Below are 20,255 nucleotides of genomic sequence, written 5' to 3' on the forward strand. Positions count from 1 at the left end.
GTATGACCTTTTTCCGCAGCACAAACCAATCATATATACGCATCGTGTGCCCAACCTTTGTAAGTGGTGATTAATTAGATGTCTGAAACTCTTTCAACACCCCACTGGTACGAGGTTCATGTTTATCATTGGTTGATCCCATTTTTATTTATGCTTACAGAAATGTAGGTATGATTAGACAAACGCGCTAGCCATATGTGCGACCAACTCAGCAACAATGTATTATTATCCCTTATCTGACCAGGCACAAGGGCACGGCTTTATATTTGATATCTCCTGCACTCTTGGCACGATTGGTATATAAACACTATATAAACTCCTCAACCTCAATACTCTTGGTTCAAAACATTATTCTTTAGCAGCACACGATGTTGCTTTGTCTGAAACTGTTTCTCTTTTACATATTTTTCTTTCTCTTTTATCCAAAGACCATTACATGTCAAGAAAACTGTTCTATGGTTAAATGCAGCGACATCGGAAACGAACCAGAAATACTCTATCCGTTCGTGATTAAAGATCTGCAGGGTGGAGGATGTGGTTACCCGGGTTTTAATATCACATGTAATACTTTCGATAAGACGGTATTAAAATTACCACAGTCGGGAGAATTCTTGGTTCGATCAATCGATTATGATAAGAAGGAGATAAGGCTTTACGACCAAAACAATTGCCTTCCACGGCGTTATCAACAACAAAATTTGAACGTCAATCTGTCACCTTTCAAGGCTTTTTATTATAAAACATATAACATCTTCAGTTGTCCACCATCAATACAAAGTGATCCCGTTGCCAATGCAGTTGGACCAATTTTAATTGTTCCTTGCCTTAGTAACTCAACAACCACTGTACTGGTTTCGGTTTCTGATGGCAGCCAACTTGATGGCAATATTACCAGAGTATTGATTAACGGAGGGTGCCAGCAAGTTTCTCCTATTACTATACCTATTCCCTTCGATGCTATTACTAAGGTCTATAATTATGTTTTAACTGTTGAAGATCTTTTTCTTACATGGGTCGAACCAAGGAAACCGGAAGAAGAAGAAAAATTCAATTGGAAAAAGACACTGTTTACAATAATTATTCCAGTTCTTGGCGGGTTGGCGGCAATAGCAACGATAGTTGATCTTCTTCGCAAGAGAAGAAAAAGAAAGTAAGTAATGGGTGATTCTACTACTATTTTACGGCAAACACTACCTTTTCTTTTCAAATATGTCCTTCTTAAACTCGAGCTAGTTGTTTCTTTTTTCTCTCCTTGAATCCTTCTACTTTTACACCTACAAGGAGAGATTTATAGATTTGTTTTTGTGGAAATTATTTTAAGACGTGATTTCAAATTGATTATAGAAGTCATATCTAAATGGACTCCGGGTTTTACAGCAAGTTTAAGAAATTTCGACATTTCTCTCAGTCAGTTGAATCATTTTGATTTTCATTCCGATAATTAATGGGTTGCATCAAAATGACTAAATTATTTACCCCTTGACAGGCAAAAGGCGCGGGACCAGATGCAGAATGGCGGAAATCCATGAGTCCTACATTTGAATTTGTACTGTGGTCCTAATACAAATCTGCTCTCGTGGGTTTATTATGACTCCCTATTTGATCCCAAAATGGGATATCCTGGCCTCCTTGTTGAGGCATGGATATTGTAGTTATCTTTGTTTGCGTGTGGGTTGTATTGTCTTCGTTTGTGTTTTGGTTGTCTTTGTTTTTGCTGCCTGTTGTAAGCTGTTCTTCACCACCCTGATGATCATCGGTATATATATATTTTTAGTATTCATAAAAAGAAATTTATGTGTTTTCCAAGTTGAACATATAACTGCTTACTAATCAATGGGTATAAAGAGGATGTTTGGTGACCGTAACATTGCGATTACTACGGGAAAATATACATCCGCAACTGGAGTTCTACAACTTGTTTCTAAAAGTCGTAGAACATCTCATGTTTTCCAACTTCTTTCAAAAGAAGAGTGGTAGAATGTCATCACTACCCAACCCTAAAACCTAAGGTTGAGACAAGAAAAAAAACGATAACTATTTAAGGAAAACAGTTGGTATCAACTATCCTTACACTTCACAAGTTGGGGTTTTTTGTGTTTCTTTTTATGAAAATGTATTACAACCTTTAGGAGTTGCTGAAGTAAAAATATAGAATGTTGGAAAATGGGGTTACTAGAATTTTATACTAAGCCTCCTGCGTGCAAATCCACACCATGAACCATAATTACACTATCACAATTATGTCAAGTTTGTGGTTCTTTTTTATATTAACTTTATGACAACCTTTATAAGAGTTGTATAGATAAAATTGATGTTAAAAAATGAGGCTCAGGTGAGTCACAAACAACGCAAAACCTTTCCTGTAAACAATCACATACATTCTACAATCACAAAGCATCTCATGCATATCTTAGTTGAAAAAAATAGAGCACCCATTCATCAAATTTCACAGGCCAAATCCATTAGTTGAAGAAAGCCTGTCCCTGGAACTTTAAGTTTCGCTCAGTTCCTGGAAACCCAAGTACCCAAATATTTCATTTGAAATTTCAAGTACTGTTCCTGGAATTTCCAGGCATTCAAAATACTTTAAACTTATAATATGACTTACCGTAATTTACTAATTTAGTTATAAAATGGTAACTAAACACAAATAGTAATCAAAAGGAAATTTAGACTCAAGCTAATACCATGTGATAGACTCATTTATGTGTCTATTTTCATCTCTATTGTGTATATTGTTAGTACCCATTTTTATACTTATTTTGGTCTTTTATCTCTTTGTAGGTGTTTTTGGAGAAATAAGCTTTTGCAGCGAAATTGGCTCGATAAAGGCACCAGGGAGGACATTTGCTATTCGGACTCTCGCTTGGGATAAAGGGTAACCATTTCTAGGCATGTTCTAAAGGGACACCGAGAATGGATAAGGGGAGGTCACCATCATCACGATTTGAAATAAAAATTGGCAGGAAAAATATCCCTTTTACTGGCAGTTTTGGTGATCGTGATTTGGAGGAGTTTGAGGTCGACTAAACCTCTGATTTTCATAAGATAGACTCCTTATGGGTCTAGGAATCTAATATGTGTGTTGAACTCGATTAAACTGGGCTAATCGACGGATTTTTATCTAAACAGAAAAATATGAAAGTCACGTGTGTGACCTGTTTTAGGATATTATAGAGAGACTAAAGAGATATAAACCTTCCCAAATATTTGTATCTATCTAAGAAAGAGTTTAGAATCAAAAGGGAAGCTCAGAAACACGTAGAAATTCTAAAACAAGAAATTGCCGCAACTTCGCTGTGAAGAGAAAAAAAGAGATTTTGGAAGATTCTGGAGAGATTTAATCGGTCTTTTTGATATAAATAGATTAGTTGGGTCATGGAGAAGAGGTGTAGAGAGTTTTGGGACCCAAAGGGGGTTGATTGGGGAGCTACAAAATCAATACAGCGAAATTCCAGAAAAGCTCTCTGCTGCTGCTACTTCCGCTGAAGAAGAAGGAGACGAAGAACATTGACGCACACGTAACAGTCTCATAAATCTATCGTTCTTCAACAAACTTATTTATCGTTCTTCAAGAGTAGGACCTATTTATCGTTTATAAACTGCACTTCATTGTAACGGTGACTTCTGTAACGATCACCAAGCGTTGCAGATTCGCTGTATAATTATTTCTCTTCAATAAAAACACCTTTTGAGCCATGATTCAATATTTTGAGTGTGTTTTTGATATGAGGAGCTAAACCCCAACACTGGGATGATGGAGGAAGCCCTATTCACGCATGTGGTAATTCTAATAATTCTTTTATGACTATTTGCATTGATTTTTAATTGACTTATCATTTTTATTGAATGGGTGTGATTTCGTTTGATGATGTATGCTTGGTATATGTATTTTGATACATCATGCTTGTGATTTATAGTCATTGCTTTTCAAACATCTATTTTTGGCAAAGAACAAGAGTCCATATTTTTATTATTTGAACTATAATTGATTTGAATTATTATTTGAGTCACATGAATGGAATTTGGTGAAATCCTGAGTCTCTGTACCTCTCGATATTGTGATAACCTTTTGTGAATATATTTTCTTTATTTTTAGTGTTTTCTATTTTTGAGTCTAAAATCGAGTCTACACAAGTCCGAATGAACGACAACCTTACTTACCACTTTAAAATCACATCAACAAAATGGCGCCGCCGACGCGGACTTATTTATAGATTTGTTTATTTTTTAGGTTTATTTTTAGACTTAATTATTTTTGTTCTTTTTTACGCGTTTTGGTATTTTTGTTTGATTTCAGACTTAGAGCCGAGCTAGAGTAAAGAAAAAGAGAAGGTGCTGAAAAGAAAGCGAAGCCAAAGAACGAAAGAAAAGAGAAATCCAAAAATGAGTGAAGAAGAAGTTTTGTATATAACTTTTATTTTTGTTTATTTTTTTTAGAATTTGTAAATAGGTTTTATTTTTCGTAATTTATTTATTTATTTATTTTTATTTTTGGACTTGGACATTGGATATTATTTTTCGTAAGGAAGGGTTAATTTTTTTTTAAATAAAACTGTTTGCAGGGAAGGACAACGATTACGATATCGTCTCGGCCCCTCGGGTTCGTACACTGACATCGGAGTGGTGGCCTGAGTCGACTTCAACGGTTCATCGCCCGTCTGGTACGGGAGGTAAGTCCAATCAAAACACTCGTGAATCTCCTGCAAGCGAGTTATTGTATTCCTTAAGGTGATAAAAATGATTGAGGACGAACCAAAATGTTTTTATATTCCTAGTAAAGGGCAAGGCCTGGCCAAAACAAGATAAGGATTCGGACTTCATCACCGCTCCTTTCTTGACCGCTTTAGGAAAACAAAACCTTACGCGAACCCAAGCTTTAAAATCTGATTAGAAAGAGACCTATAGGGTAACGAGCTTGTTAGGAAACAATTTCGAAGGATACTGGTTACCCTCTTAAGCAACTTCAAAGTTCATGATGACTTCTGGGATTTGAAACAAGCCGCCTTGTAACGCAGGTGAGGCCTTGGGTATCAAAGCTCCATTGAGCTTCCCTCGCCTCATATTCATCTCACATTAGATCGGATTTATCCAGAGGGGTTTGCTCAAATTGTAACGAATTCCCTTTCAAGAGATAGAAGCTAGTCTAGAAACAATCTAAGTGGATCCATCATGCTTGTTGTTTGCTAGAAATCTTTAGGTTTGCTTTGGTGAAGTCGAGTTGGCCTTGTTTGTGATTGTGTAGAATTCCCTTGCATTTAAGAATGCCGAACTGGTATGATAGAAGCCAATACAATGAATATCGACCCGAATTTGAATATGGACATCATCAGTTTTATGACCATGGTGAGAATAGTAGTTGGGAACTCCAACCTTTTCAAGGTTATGGTTCATACCATAGTGATCCCAATTACTATCCACACGTGAATTGGTCTTACGAGAAAGAAAATAAGGAACATTATAGTACTATTTACGCGTTTTTGGAAAATGACTTGAAAACTAGTCCTGATTATGATATTCCTAAACATGTTCAATCTCTAGAAGAGACCTACCAAAAAGTTCGAAGGGAGTATGAACGTGCAGTTGCAATGGATAGTTCAAGAGAAGGTCATACACAACATTCTAAGATAATCAAAGAGACTTGTGAACATATAAGTGTTATGATCAGTGAAATTCAGGCACATCTAGAGGCAGAAAATGAACAGTTAGCTAATACTGCTCTAAATAATCTAAATTTCCAAAATAGTGTCTCCAATTATTCCCTTGATATCAATAATGAATTTTTGCCTAATTTAGAGGACGAGGTTAGAATAAAAGACACTACTTATTTAGATAAGGTTCAATCACACTATTATGATGATGAGGATATTAGTAATGAAGAATTTGAAATATGCAGGCATAGTGATCAGGAAGCTAGTAATCCAATTAAGCTTTATAGTGATTATATTATGTCTAGTTCAAATCCAAATTTTTTTTATGATTATTCACCTATTCAAAAGGACAAGGATTTGATTAGGGATACCACCGTTTTAGACGATGTAGTATTTTCTTTTTATTACGAAGCCGATAGTGGTTTAGAGGAACGGGTTTATACTGAAAATGTTGTTTTAGAGTCTAGCGACTTAGAAACAATAATCTTAGACGAAGAAGATAGACCCGTAAAGATGAGTAAAGATGCACTTCCTGATAATAACTTAGAAGAATCTCTTGAATATTTTAAGGACTCTGAAGATACGGAAATTCAAGAAATATTTAGAGGTCTATCTAGAGAGACTGAAAATTCTAAGTTTGGGGGTGATTATAACCTTCCTAGTGCCTTACCTTTAACTCTCAGAAAGTCCTTTGATATCTCTGCCTCGACCATTTTACAAGACTACCTTCATACTCGTTTTCCCGAACCTAATGATGTCCAAGAAGAAGTTCACTCGTTAGAAACTCATCCTCTGGTTGGTTTGCCCAGGTTATGATACCCATATTGACTTTGTTTTCCCACCAAATATTTTTCTTCCAATTTTGGGAACGTATAGATCTCAAATGTGTCATTTATTAAGTTCTGAGACTAAGTCTAAGTACTTTAGGTTAATAGAATCGACACATTTTCTTAAGAATGACCACTACTCTCACTGTGGTCAACTATGTAAGTCATATATGATTGACTTACAGGATCCTCAATTATTTAGGTTATTACTTCGTGATTCTAAATTCTTATTTGAGTTTCTACAGACTCTAAGACCTAGTAATTCGGATCCCATCTATGAAGAAACACAGCCAATGAAAATATTATATTTAGACCCTTTCATAGAACCTGAACCTGACCCGCAATTAACGATAGTTATCAGGAAACTAGGTAAGGGCATGCTAGTCTTATCCATTTTCTTGGTTCACTGCAGTTTCCTTTTGTCAGCTTTCTTTGGTTTTAAAAGACCCGCAGTTATTCCGGCTACTGTTATACGGTTCGAGTTGACTAAACCTTTCCTAAGTCTGGCTGAAGACTTTAAATTTAGCACTTCTTGGGAGGTAACCCAATATCATGCAACACGGTAATATCCTTCCTTAAATCTTTTGCTTCGAACGGTAATAGTTTCTCCTTGTTGATGCTTTTAATTTTATCTTTAGAACATTGAGGACAATGTTAGATTTAAGTCTGGGGGTATGGGAGAAGCTTTTTAGTTGCATTAATAAACTCCAGAGCCTAGAAATTTATGCATATTAAGGATAACACTAACCAATTTAAGTGGATGGAAGCATTTTGGTTGTAGGATTTGAGGAACCAATCTGATTAGATGGAAACATATAGAAGAATATATTCATAAAAGCACAGAGCTCAGGTGTTAGATAAAAAAATACATGGTAGTTTCGCCATATCCTCGTGATGGGAACATTGAAAGAATCCTGATCACTTCTTTTTATTTATTTATTTTTACCATTACTAGGGTGAAATAGAGTGACTGAGATACAAAAAAAAAAAAGACATGACAATTAGACTTACCGAAATAAAATACAATAAAGTCGACCACTGGTACCCTTGTATATGCCAGTTGAGTTGACCTAAAGTTAGGATTATCCACCACTGGTACCCTTGTATATGCCAGTGGGTTGATATTAGTCTGGACCAATATCTCAGTCCATTAGGATAGGTTCACCTTAGTCAACATCATCTACGCTTTTTTCTACATCCATCTTCTTAATCTACCCATGTGATTGGTTGACTCCGGTTTATGATGTCCAGAAACTATCTTAGTAGAGCTCTGTCACTTATATATGAATCTTAGTATACTTGAGTGCAAACTCGTGTACAACAATTGGAATTTCACATCAGGGTACTTCCTCCAATAATCAATAAGTATGCCAACCAAGGAGGTTCTTTAGTGCCTTCCAAGGTTCTGCCTAGATAGCTAGGGTCTGGAGTAAAGATTTTGTGGGTATATTTCTAGTAAGCCCTCCCGAGACTATAACTCGGCTGATAGGGCCACCTAGGGGTTTAAAGGCTTAATGCATACGCTAAATGCAATCAACGATACCTGCGAAAGTGAGTTAGGATTTTATTTTGTAGTTTTGATTTTCTCGGGACTAGAAAATAATAATTTTGGGGGTTTTTGATAGACTCATTTATGTGTCTATTTTCATATCTATTGTGTATATTGTTATTACCCATTTTTGTACTTATTTTGGTCTTTTATCTCTTTGTAGGTGTTTTTGGAGAAATAAGCTTTTGCGGCGAAATTGGCTCGAAAAGTTGTTAAAGGCACCTAGGAGGACATTTGCTATTCGGACTCTCGCTTAGGATAAGGGGTACCCATCTCTAGGCATGTGCTAAAGTGACACCGAGAATGGATAAGGGGAGGTCACTATCATCACGATTTGAAATAAAAATTGGCGGGAAAAATATCCCTTTTACTGGCAGTTTTGGTGATCGTGATTTGGAGGAGTTTGAGGTCGACTAAACCTCTGATTTTCATAGGATAGACTCCTTATGGGTCTAGGAATCTAATATGGGTGTTGAACTCGATTAAACTGGGCTAATCGACCGATTTTTATCTCAACAGAAAAAATATGAAAGTCACGTGTGTGACCTGTTTTAGGAAATTATACAGATACTAAAGAGATATACACCTTCCCAAAGATTTGTATTTATCTAAGGAAGAGATTAGAATCAAAAGGAAAGCTCAGAAACGCGTAGAAATTCTAAAACAAGAAACTGCCGCAACTTTGTCGTGATGAGAAAGGAAGAGATTTTGGAAGATTCTGGAGAGATTCAATCGGTCTTTTTTGATATAAATAGATTAGTTGGGTTATGTAGAAGAGGTGTAGAGAGTTTTGGGACCGAAAGGGGGTTGATTGGGGAGCTACAAAATCAATATAGAGAAATTCCAAAACAGCTCTATGCTGCTGATGCTTCCTCTGAAGAAGAAGGAGACGAAGAACATTGACGCACACGTAACAGTCGCATAAATCTATCGTTCTTCAACAAACTTATTTATCGTTCTTCAAGAGAAGAACCTATTTATCGTTTATATACTGCACTTCATTGTAACGGTGACTTCTGTAACGATCACCAAGCGTAGCAGATTCGCTGTATAATTATTTCTCTTCAATAAAAACAACTTTTGAGCCATGATTCAATATTTTGAGTGTGTTTTTGATATGAGGAGCTAAACCCCAACACTGGGATGATGGAGAAAGCCCTATTTCACGCATGTGGTAATTCTAATAATTCTTTTATGACTATTTGTATTGATTTTTAATTGACTTATGATTTTTATTGAATGGGTGTGATTTCGTTTGATGATGTATGCTTGGTATATGTATTTTTGATACATCATGCTTGTGATTTACAGTCATTTCTTTTCAACAATCTATTTTTGGCAAAAAACAAGAGTCCATATTTTTATTATTTGAATTATAATTGATTGGAATTATTATTTGAGTCACATGAATGGAATTTGGTGAAATCCTGAGTTTCAGTACCTCTCGATATTGTGATAACCTTTTGTGAATATATTTTCTTTATTTTTAGTGTTTTCTATTTTTGAATCTAAAATCGAGTCTACACAAGTCCGAGTGAACGACAACCTTACTTACCACTTTAAAATCACATCAACACCAAGAAAAAGAAATTAGTTGAGCATACAATAAGACTACTACATGAATCTCTAATTCAAAAACAGTGTGTGATGATTCCAGTAAGTATGCAAGGAAAAAAATATACAACAAGCAGCACTGAACTTGAAGTAAGCAGCTTATCCACAAAAGTAGTGACAGGACTATTCACAACCTTTGGCAATTATAGAATTTTACCACACAAGTTAAAGGTTGTGAAATAAAGTCTTGTAATATAAATAAGAGTGTTGTGTCATAGAATTTTACTACACAGATTAAAGGTTGTGAAATAAATTATTAAAATCTAAATAAGAGTTATGCAAGATTTTTTGACAACCCAAATATGAGTAGTGACAGGATTATTCACAATCCTAGTAAGAGTTTTCAAAGGAAGTTTATAAAATTATTTAAGAGTTTGACAACCTAACTAGGGGGTTGTGATAAAAATTTCTACTATAATAGAGGTTGTTGTGGAAGGATGTTCTACAACTGCTGTTGGTATAGTGAAAGAAGGATTCACGACTTCCAAAATAAAATCGAAAGAGAATCACAACTGAGCCACAACTAAGTTTACGATTCTTAGCTCAAAGTTGTAGTAAATCGGGACCTTCAACCACCCCTTCCACAACCCATAGAATAGAGTCGTCGTAGGTATACTATAACACCTGTCAAGGGTTGTCAAATTATATTTTTTCCGTAGTGGATTGGATACCAGAAGTAGAATTATTTTTCTTTTCAGCACAAAAGTCAAAAGTAAAACTATTTTGCTTCATAAAAATTCATAATTTATATTTGCAAGTCATTTTGAAATTTTACACCCAAACTTATTCCTTATTTTTTAACTTTTAGAGGTTAAAAAGTAATTTCTGAAAGTAATCCGAACAAAAAGAAATTTGTTTAAAAAATATATGCATAGTTAAATCGTTCAGAAATTTAATTAGAAGTATAAATCACTTGATTCATTTGCTAATCATGTGTGTGAAAATTATAATCTTCAACTGGTGTTGAGTGACTAATCATTTTGATGGGCACAATTTGAGTAACGTGTTGTTTGACTAGGAGTTTATATCTCCACTTTAATTGTTCTATGTGTTTTTGTTTTCTCAGTTCCACCACCTTTTCGGTGGTGCTCTAATTTTAGTAGTAGGTTTTTCAACTTGACTGAGTCGAAGAATCTCTCATCCTTAAAAATGTTAAGTTACATGAGCTCCCACATCATATTGTAAATGTGACACCCCTCAATCAAATTAGATAGAAGTTTTGGGTATTAATAAACCTGGTAAGGATATTTGGTAAGACTTTATTGATCGAGATATTAAAACATGAATTACACCTATTTACACCTTGTATTTAACTGGCCGTTTATAACTCTGTTAATAAAACATGGGTATAAAATACAACACTTATGTGTAGATTTACACCTAAATAATTACTTACAATAGGTTTACACCAAATACTTAATTGGACGTTATTAACGTTAGACGATACTTCCGTCCAAATTTAACCCTAACTCATATTCCGCCTCTCCCTAATCCATTTTCCTGCTGCTGAGAGACTAGATCGAGAATTGAGAGATGAAATTGACTGCTGCCGTTAATGGAGATGAATAGATTGAGTTAAACAGAGCTGTTAATGGTGATGTGGGTTCGTTGTGAAAATCAGATCGAGAAGAAGATTGTTGTCGAAACTGAGTGTTGGAGCTGTAATTTGGAATCCGTTGCTGCTAATCGAGATAGAGATGAGCAGTTGCTTCGGCTGTCGAGTTTGAATCAAGATAAATCAGAGATTTCGATTTGTAGAAGAGTGAATCTGAGAGCTGATGTTGAATGGAAGATGGGTTTTGTCGAATTTGTTTCTACATCAAGAATTGGAGATGTTCATGAGAAGTGGTTTTGATGGGTGTTATTTCTTGGTTGATTTTAATTCAACACCTTCTTACGTGGTTGTTCTTTTGTTCTTCAGCCCTAAATATTCGGTTTGCTTCTATGAATTCAGGTGATAAAGTACATGGTGGTGGTGATGATGTCCCATTATTGATTTTGAGTGTGAAGCTTACAAAGAGAGGTTTTTTTTTTTATGACCACTGTTGATATTGTTGAATATACCGAACTGAATTTTCCGTGTTTCAATAAATTAGTCCTGAAATTCTGTTTTGGTTTTTTATGACCACTGAAATTCAGCTCCAAGGTAAAATCTATGACAAATCACAATAATGAGAAACTGACTTGGGTTTCATGCATCATTGTAGATGAGGCTCATGAAAGAAGCTTGAACACTGATTTGTTGTTGGCCTTAATTGAAGGCTAATTACTCAAAAGATTTTTACCTAGATCCTTTGCAATTCGTATGTTTATGTTTCTTGGATTCGTATGCAAGAAGAAGAAGGAATCCTACCTATCTCTACTGTAACTATTAAGCTTAATATGACTTCTCAAGCAATGACATCAAGTAATTATCTTTGGTTCTTTAATTTTGTTTCACTTTTCCATAAGTAGTTATTCAATCTTACAGATGTTTTTATTGTAATTATAAGATTACTCACTGAGTTTTCATGATTGGATGCCCAAAGCCTATTGATTCATTTGTATTCTAATGAGTTTACCACATGTTTTGGATTTGACACATCCATGATATTGCATTGCAGGTGTACAACTTCATTTACCAGCTCGAGGTGGTTCTTTGGATTGTGTTCGAGAATCACTTGCATGGGGAGTAGATCGAATTAAAAGAGATGAACAGGTAAGGAAAAATAACTATGAACAAAGTTAAGCTACACTTATTCCGAAGTATCGGTTATTAGAGTCAGTAGAAATTGCTATCTGAAGTTCCGGAATTACGTGATGGATCGTGAATATCTTGTATCATTTTTAATTGTTGTCGAGACGTTTATCCACGTTTTAACTTTTTGATATGGCTTAATTATTGAATAAGCAGTGTTTCACCAGGATTTGTTAACTCCATTAGCCTAATATGGATTCATTGGTGAAATGTGTAGGACAATTCCCTATAAGCATAAAAGCATGTAAACACATTCAATTATAAGCATATGTCTCATATGTAGCGCTTTAACCCTTTATGCTGGGAGATGCCAGTTAATATACACATACACTTTTCGTGGTATCTCTGCCCTCGACTTCTTTGGGATTTAACAACAATCTGAAATGTCTATCGAGAGACTTGAAGCGAATCCAGGACATCTTACCTTACTTAGTCAAGTCCGTAAGTAAATCTTTAACATCTCAAAGTAATGTGCCGGATAAATTTACCAGAGATTACTTCGTATGGATTGTAACAAAAAGATTGATTATGATTTTGTGTAACTCGGTTTCAAAGGATTGTGAAGATTTGGAGAGTTTCTGTTGCCACAGAGAAGAAGGTAAACCCTAAAGCAATCAAGTTTTGTATTTGTTTTTTGTTTTTGTTTTTAGGATTCCCTTGCTTTCTTCTTGATTTTGTCCTTAAAACTCCCATACTCGAGGTGTGTTTGATGAGTTGATCATGTTTCGATGATTTGATTATGTGTTTTGTAGGTTTGTCGTAGTGAAGATATGCATCTTCAAAGATTTTTAATGGTTATTGATGTCTAATAGACAAAGGTAATCTTCTCTGTAATTCAATTCTGTAACATACTACTCAATATCGACACATTATTATGCATAATCTCACAATTTTGGTTAGTCTTTCCAGATTTTGATATCTGGAATTTGAAGCCACCATGATCCTCCTCTATTCTTGAAATTTATTCCCTTAACAAATACATTGTTTCTGCTGAAAAGAAACTTCTTCTCCTGTAGGGATCAGGTTACGGAATTTCCTAGCGTTACATTGGAAGATATCCACGGGTTAGAAAATGTTATCAATGCTGAGTGCATAATTTTTTGTTCACAGAGATATCATTTCATTTGTAGGCCTGTAGCTGTAAATTATCAACTTGATCTGTTGTAGATTATTAGCTAGGTAGCTATTGATGGCACCACTGAATGACTTGATCTGCGTAGGAGAGAATAATTTCTTAGTAGTGATTTCACGGATCTCACACCAGTATTGGCTATATGAAAGTAACTGTATGGTAGCGAAGTGGATTTATACATGGTGGAAGGGAGAGTGGTCTTTTTCCATTTTGATCTCCTGCTAAGAGTTATTACTGTCGCATTTGCAAACTTGATTTAAGCATCACCGTAATTGTTTATATAGTTCAAAAGAATAAAAAATAAATGAATATAAGTCTACACTACACAGCTTCAGCTCAGCTTCATTAACTATTAAATATCTTAATGTTCTCAATCGAAATTTCAGGAGTGTTTGTGTAGATGGGGTATTTTATTGGCACTGTGAGGGATGAAAGAACATTGTGGCCTTTGATTTCGCAGATGAAGAATTTCACTGGCTCCCTTTCCCACCTATAACAAATCATGGGACTCCGGAGCTTGGTGTTCGGAGTGGGTGTTTGTGTAGTGTTCATGGATACCATGATGGCCGGGTAGCTGACTTGTGGTTTTATAGGACGGTTGATGAAGGTGGGACTAGTAGTTATGACAGGAAAGAGCATGATAATCACAAGTCATGGTGTTTGGGTGAAAGGTGGAGCGGAATAGAAGCACGGAATTACGAAAAATATTACACTAATTTTGTCTTGTGGAATCCTTGGGCGTTTCGAACGCCGCACACCAGCAGTTTCATTTCACTGAAAGCAATAGGAGAAAACAATGTCAAGATATATGAAGGATATCCGACAGCAGCAGCATAGGAACATAAGGCTCGCTACGTTCGAACTTGAGAAGTAGTACGAGGTACAAATTGATCCGAATTAGATATCAGATTATCTGTTTTTTCATTTTTTTTGATGTTTAACTCATAGGATTACCCGACTCATTTGTCACATATATTATTTGATTGATTACATTGCAAACAAGCCAAAAATCAAATAAAAATATCAAATTGTCTGATTATTGATTAGATAGGGACGCAACCAGAAACCTTTAGATAAACGACACCAAAATTACACGCATTCTGCACCCGAGTGTTGGTCCCAAGACCCTGCATTGGCATAGGATTTCTGCTCGTCTCACAATCTACACATAAAATGACCCAATATATCTGTCGACATGATTGGTATGAGCAGTCATAGGAACTTCATTTGCAAACTGCAGCGTAATCTTCGTGATCCTTTACGCAGGTGATATGTTTTATTTTCTTGTACTCACTCGGTCATTCTAAAACTATATATACAAGTTGAACTTTTGAGCCAAGGGGTTATACATGTGAATCATGATCTCAGTTTACACGCAGCTGATCAGAAAAATCGTGAAATAGATAAGGTGTTTGAGCAAACTGTGCTGTTTGATTCTTAAAATGCAACGAAAAATCAAAAATCGGGAAATAGATAAGGTGTTGGAGTAAACTGTGGTGTTTAATTCTTAAAACGTAAATGTTGCACAGGAATCATATTCGGATGTGCAAATTTACTAGATTTTTCTTAACGCTGTCACTTCTAATGTTATATCAAGTATTAGTGTTTGGGATGACTTAATGAGATGACTGGATTATGTATGCACTCTTTTTATCTATTCAGTTGTATGTATACAATTTTGGTTCACGGAGCAATCTTTAATAAAAACAGCTTCATATATCACTCTTCAAATTTATTTATTTTTTGCTTAATCGGTTAGTCAATTAATAAAGTTACTTATAGATTATTCTTTGAATATCATATATGCCTTGATTCCTACACAAATTGAAGTTACAATTAATCATAAACCAAGGTAATCTTCTGCTTAGTAGTGATCCAAAATCAGCCTTAACTTAATTATTCAACAAAATTGAATTAGGAAACAGTAAAATAGATATTTTCTTTTTTACCCTATCAACACAAATTTATTGAGAAAATATTGATGATTACACTGCAAACCGATATTTCAAAAAACATGAATCTCTTTGATCGTTGATTAGATAGGGAGGCAATTAGAAACCTTTGGATAAACGACAGCATCAGGTTTACCCATGATACGACGTCCCTTGGCGTGGCTGCAGATCCATATCACCGCTCCAACTGGCCAACATACAACTGCTGTCACCAGGAACGCCACACACCCGAGTGTCGGTCCGAAAACCCTGCACCGGCATGGATTTCTTCTTGTTCCACATTCTACACATCCAAAATTACCCATATATATATATATACTTGAACTACCAACTAGAACTAGAAGATAAAGACTAAATGAAAGATGAGCAAACTGGGTGAACTAGTTTTTGTTAATTTGTTTTGTAGCTGATTTTTGTGATGTAAATTTTGATTGATGATGATTTGTGATCGTTTTGTGGTTGTCGTCTCTTTATAAAGAGGATTCGATTCGAAGTTTGCGTATGGTTTCAGATATTATTATTTGGGGACCAAAGGGAAAAATTCGGAGTCATGGAATACACGTATGCTTCTTCTTTTTTTATGTCGGCACCAATTCAGAGACCAAAGGGATTGGATTGGAGTCATTGGATTAGTCAAATGGGGTATCAAGCAATAATAGACCCAACAATAGCCTTCAGGAATCAGGTCGGTCTAATCTCTGAAAATGGAATTCACAATCATCGGTAATCGCCAAAGGACTTGACTCAGAACCGAAATCCCAGAGTGCAAAACGAAAATGTGTGAAATGGACATCATAAAAGTATGCAAAGTCATCGGATTTTGCAGTCAGAAAGATGCAAAAAAATGTTCAAAACCAACAGCATAAAATGATTTCACAGATCATACTGTTTAGGGACAGAATGCGATATCATAAAGGTAGTACTAGGAGTTTCCAATGTGATATCATAAAGGGATAAAAAGGGAAAAACCATACTTTTACAAGGCAAAAGTTCAAAAATCTGCATCCAATACACTTTGGATAAAATATCTGGACTGGCAAGTCACATAGCATTCAAGAGGTCCAATATCTGCAGAAAAGCTGACACAAGTGTTCAAAATCTCATAAGAGTAACCATATGTCATCTTCAGCAATTTAAACATGACTACTTCTAGAAAGAGATAAACATCTAAATTGCGAAATGTAGGATAACCATATCAAGCTACTAATATTAAAACAAAATAAGAAACCTTTTACTGTATAGATAGATAAACAGCTACTCTTCTTCAAGAACAAAAAGAAGCTCTAACTTTCTGTCTGCTCCCTCAACCTTCGGATGGTACTTCTCACGGTGACTGCACTAGCGGTGCTGTAATACAGAAACACAACAGATAAAACAACAATCAGATGGTTAGGTTTTTATGTTGCATGTAGTATACAGATATAGAATGGAAAGTGAGCATGAGAGCGAGTCTTACTTCAATGTGTAGGCACCACCAGCTTTCACTTTGCCACAGTCTTTGCATCCCCAAATTCCAACGGCCTTCCTCTTCACGGCATACTGCAAAAGGAACGGAATTGATTACTAGCTCGATTATAGAAGGAAAAACAAAACATAACAAAGATACACTGAACCTGGTGTAAGAAAGAAAAAACAACAAACCTTTCCACAGAATTCACAGAAGTACTTGGAATGCTGACTGATTTCCATCTTCTTGATCTGTTTTCGCAGACTGGCACCATATCTTGTTCCTGAAATAAACAAACTAATGTTGATCAAAAGGAAATACCAAATCATAGTGTACTTCTGCTTATGTAAATTATAATAAAAAATTGAATATATTCCTAGAGAAAGCCTTTTGTCAAGTTCTATGACATTCTACAAGCATCACCAGTCTAAATGAGTTCAACCACAAAATAATCATATTCATACTAGATATAAGGAAAGCTCGATAAACGAATTTAACATTTCAGTACAATTTTTCAGAAAAAAGTTGACCCTTATTTCACAGGAGCACCACCAAGGTCCAATGCTCTATGCTCAGCTAAACAGGACAAAACAAGACTTCTTGAATTGAAGAGGGCCAAGAAGCAAAATTAATAAGCATTCTGCCAGCAAATGCTTACCGTATTTGCCAACGATTCCGGCCTTCTTTGTACGCTTAGTCTGCATCCACAATAAACACCTGAAGGGCATCAATATACAAACAAATAAATCATATTGGAATTTTTTAACAAAATCAGGGAAATATAAATAACAAGGAATGCACTAGACCATACTAACAGTAATAACCATACAAATCCAAAAACATTACAACCCAAACTACAAAAACCTGACATTTCTCTTTTGTTTGCTAAGACCAATACTATCAATGCTGATCATGCCTTCTAAATACCATCAACAATTATTCACAAAACATTTTGAACCTAAACAGGTTGGTGACTTCAGTGCTCTTTGATTGATCGAACCTTCAATTGTGATGCCGTTCGCAGAAAAATGGATATGTTGCAGGTTTCTAAGATTGAGAATACTCATTTTTCTTCAAACGCTATCACCTTTGAAAGTTGCAGGTTGCTCAGAAGGAAATGATTTCAGAAAAGACCAATATGGCAAGTGAATACTCATTGATGGTATTGGAGGCACTAAAGTCACCAACATCTTAAGGTTTTTAGACGGAAACATAAAAAGAAATCATAAAAGTAGAATTATTATGCCTTCTTAAGCAAATCAAAACTTTCTTTTCGCAATCAGGAAATTTAATCTCATAATCTCAATGCAATCACCATTAAAAAAATAAAACAAAAAATTGAATCACAAAATAAAGTTTGGAGCCTCAAAGATCTTGGTGGATAAATAATCATCAGAGGGGGTTATAACCACCATCAAGAGTAGCAAATATTATCCTTACATCACTGGCTTCAGCAAACCATAACCTAAATAACATCTAAACAACAATTAACAATTCAACTAACAATCCTAAATCTCTAAAAAAAAATAACCATACAACACAGACAACGAAATCATCAAAACTGCAAATCAACTTAGAAATTAATTCTATCAAAAACAGAACAAAAAAAAAAATCATTAAATCATAACAAAATTAGGAATGATATGAAACATGTGAAGAAGCCTCAGAGATCTTGGTGGATAAATAATCATCAGAAAGGGTTTTCACCCCATCAAGAGTAGCAAATATTATCCTTACATCACTGGCTTTTTCACGTAAAACCGTAACCACAAATCTAAAAATTGAGGTGACGACTGTTGGTCAACCAGCCAAACTAGTAGCTTTAGACAAGGCGATCAATTAACAATTGCGCATTTGTTGCCTTAAACATAAGACAACAACCTCTTCCACCACTAAAACTGTGAAACTAACATTAATTACATATATTGATTAACAATTAAAGATTTAAATAGACCACTACCATTGGTCAAGTAGCTTTTGATCGTTTTTTTTGTAGTGAGGTGGTGTTGCTTCATGGTTTAGGTGGTGGTGGTAATAGTTGTTTAGGTTCAGGGTTGAGGTGGTGGTATAGAATTCCCGTAATGGCAGTGTCTCGGCGACGACAACGTCGGTGTTACCAAGTGGGCTATATACTTGAATTGACCTATCGGGTCACCAAAACTACTTGTGGGCTAATGTTGTACCCTTTCTTACGGGCCATTTGGTGTTCTTATAAGGATTTTTAGGGTTCAACAAGAATCTTATTAGTTTATAAAAAAGAAAGAATCTTATTAATTACCTTACTTATAAAAGCTACACCAAAAGATCGAACCAGTTACGTGGTGCATTGCTATAATCCTCCTCTGCCATCTTCCATTTACCATCGTCTTATCTATTAATATCACCGCAACCACCACCATCATCATCTTCAACACTACCACCATCATCAATAGGTTATAAATGGAATATGGGTTCTAAATTAAGTGTCATGGGACCCAGTAGAAAGATGTTTTGTCAGAGGCAGTTTTGGAATAGTTTTATTGGCAGTTCATTAAGAATTTTTGATAATAAAAAAACCAAAATGTAGAATAATCAGAACCAAGGTATTAAGTATACTAACTAGGTTATAAATAGATCCGAAGTCCACTCTTTAACGTGAACTAACGTGTTAATGAAACATAATTGATCTAGGATTATTGAATGAGATAATAATTAAACATTTGGTTCATGTTCATGCATCCATCATAAATTGTCAAGAGATTGATCTTAACCATTCATCTATGCAGTATAGTTGACTTCCCAGGCAGCTGCAATGTTGCCGAATTATAAATAAGAAAAATCACACAAATAAAGTTGTAAACCGTGACTTGCATCATGAATTGTTTTTACTTTTTAAGATTCGAATCGTATATCGAATCGTGAATAGAAAATTCATGTATATCTCTAAATACACATATACCGATATACATATTGGAGTTAGGTTAATAAGTTTTAATACATGCGACTATTATTATTATTGGGAAAGGATCCCTTCACACTTTTATGTTTATACTATCTCACACATTGGACGTTATTTTTGTGAATAAAAAACAAACCGTAGTGGATTTGAAGCCAATGTTCTGGGGTTATGTTCCTCTTATCAATTTCTACAGTTCTACTAAAAATGAACATATTCCGAAACATAAAACCTCACAATCTCCTTTTCAACTTCAATGGCTAAAATCAATTGATTTTCAAAGACTCATTTTCAAAGTAGTATACGGTGATGTTATGCATCTTGGAATATGCTTATTTTCGATAAGAAAGTCGAGCTTTGTCAGTGGAGCATATTCCCAAAATATTAGCTTCAAATCCGATACAGTTTGAT

General features: G+C 35.2%; 2 protein-coding genes and 2 non-coding genes across 4 annotated transcripts; 1 reads left to right on the forward strand and 3 right to left on the reverse strand.

Moving 5' to 3' along the window:
- Positions 1-378: 378 nt before the first annotated feature.
- On the forward strand, positions 379-1,750 carry LOC113329600 (putative RING-H2 finger protein ATL21A). Its single transcript, XM_026576460.1, has 2 exons — positions 379-1,150; positions 1,487-1,750. Exons 1-2 carry the CDS (start codon positions 456-458, stop codon positions 1,527-1,529), a joined length of 738 nt encoding a protein of 245 aa, XP_026432245.1. The 5' UTR covers positions 379-455; the 3' UTR covers positions 1,530-1,750.
- Positions 1,751-16,586: 14,836 nt separating this feature from the next.
- On the reverse strand, positions 16,587-17,626 carry LOC113330050 (60S ribosomal protein L37a-like). Its single transcript, XM_026576913.1, has 4 exons — positions 17,568-17,626; positions 17,104-17,192; positions 16,919-17,001; positions 16,587-16,809 (listed from the first exon to the last, which is right to left on the reverse strand). The coding sequence occupies exons 1-4, from the start codon at positions 17,611-17,613 to the stop codon at positions 16,746-16,748; spliced, it is 282 nt and encodes a 93-aa protein (XP_026432698.1). The 5' UTR covers positions 17,614-17,626; the 3' UTR covers positions 16,587-16,745.
- A 644-nt stretch (positions 17,627-18,270) lies between these two features.
- On the reverse strand, positions 18,271-18,359 carry LOC113330265. Its single transcript, XR_003350140.1, has one exon. It is a non-coding gene; the product is annotated as a small nucleolar RNA SNORD24 (small nucleolar RNA).
- A 209-nt stretch (positions 18,360-18,568) lies between these two features.
- Positions 18,569-18,656, reverse strand: LOC113330264. Its single transcript, XR_003350139.1, has one exon. It is a non-coding gene; the product is annotated as a small nucleolar RNA SNORD24 (small nucleolar RNA).
- Between the last annotated feature and the right edge of the window lie 1,599 nt (positions 18,657-20,255).

Source organism: Papaver somniferum, unplaced genomic scaffold (assembly GCF_003573695.1).
Source record: "Papaver somniferum cultivar HN1 unplaced genomic scaffold, ASM357369v1 unplaced-scaffold_117, whole genome shotgun sequence".
NCBI lineage: Eukaryota > Viridiplantae > Streptophyta > Magnoliopsida > Ranunculales > Papaveraceae > Papaver > Papaver somniferum.

Excerpts from the sequence above, each read along its gene's own strand:
- LOC113329600 (XM_026576460.1), top strand. The coding sequence starts at position 456 with ATGGTTAAATGCAGCGACATCGGAAACGAACCAGAAATACTCTATCCG. Across the intron at positions 1,151-1,486 it reads CGCAAGAGAAGAAAAAGAAA|GCAAAAGGCGCGGGACCAGA; the intron begins GTAAGTAATGGG and ends ACCCCTTGACAG.
- LOC113330050 (XM_026576913.1), bottom strand. The coding sequence starts at position 17,613 with ATGCAGACTAAGCGTACAAAGAAGGCCGGAATCGTTGGCAAATACG. Across the intron at positions 17,002-17,103 it reads TCTGTGAATTCTGTGGAAAG|TATGCCGTGAAGAGGAAGGC; the intron begins GTTTGTTGTTTT and ends TTCCTTTTGCAG. Across the intron at positions 16,810-16,918 it reads GGTGGTGCCTACACATTGAA|CACCGCTAGTGCAGTCACCG; the intron begins GTAAGACTCGCT and ends TCTGTATTACAG.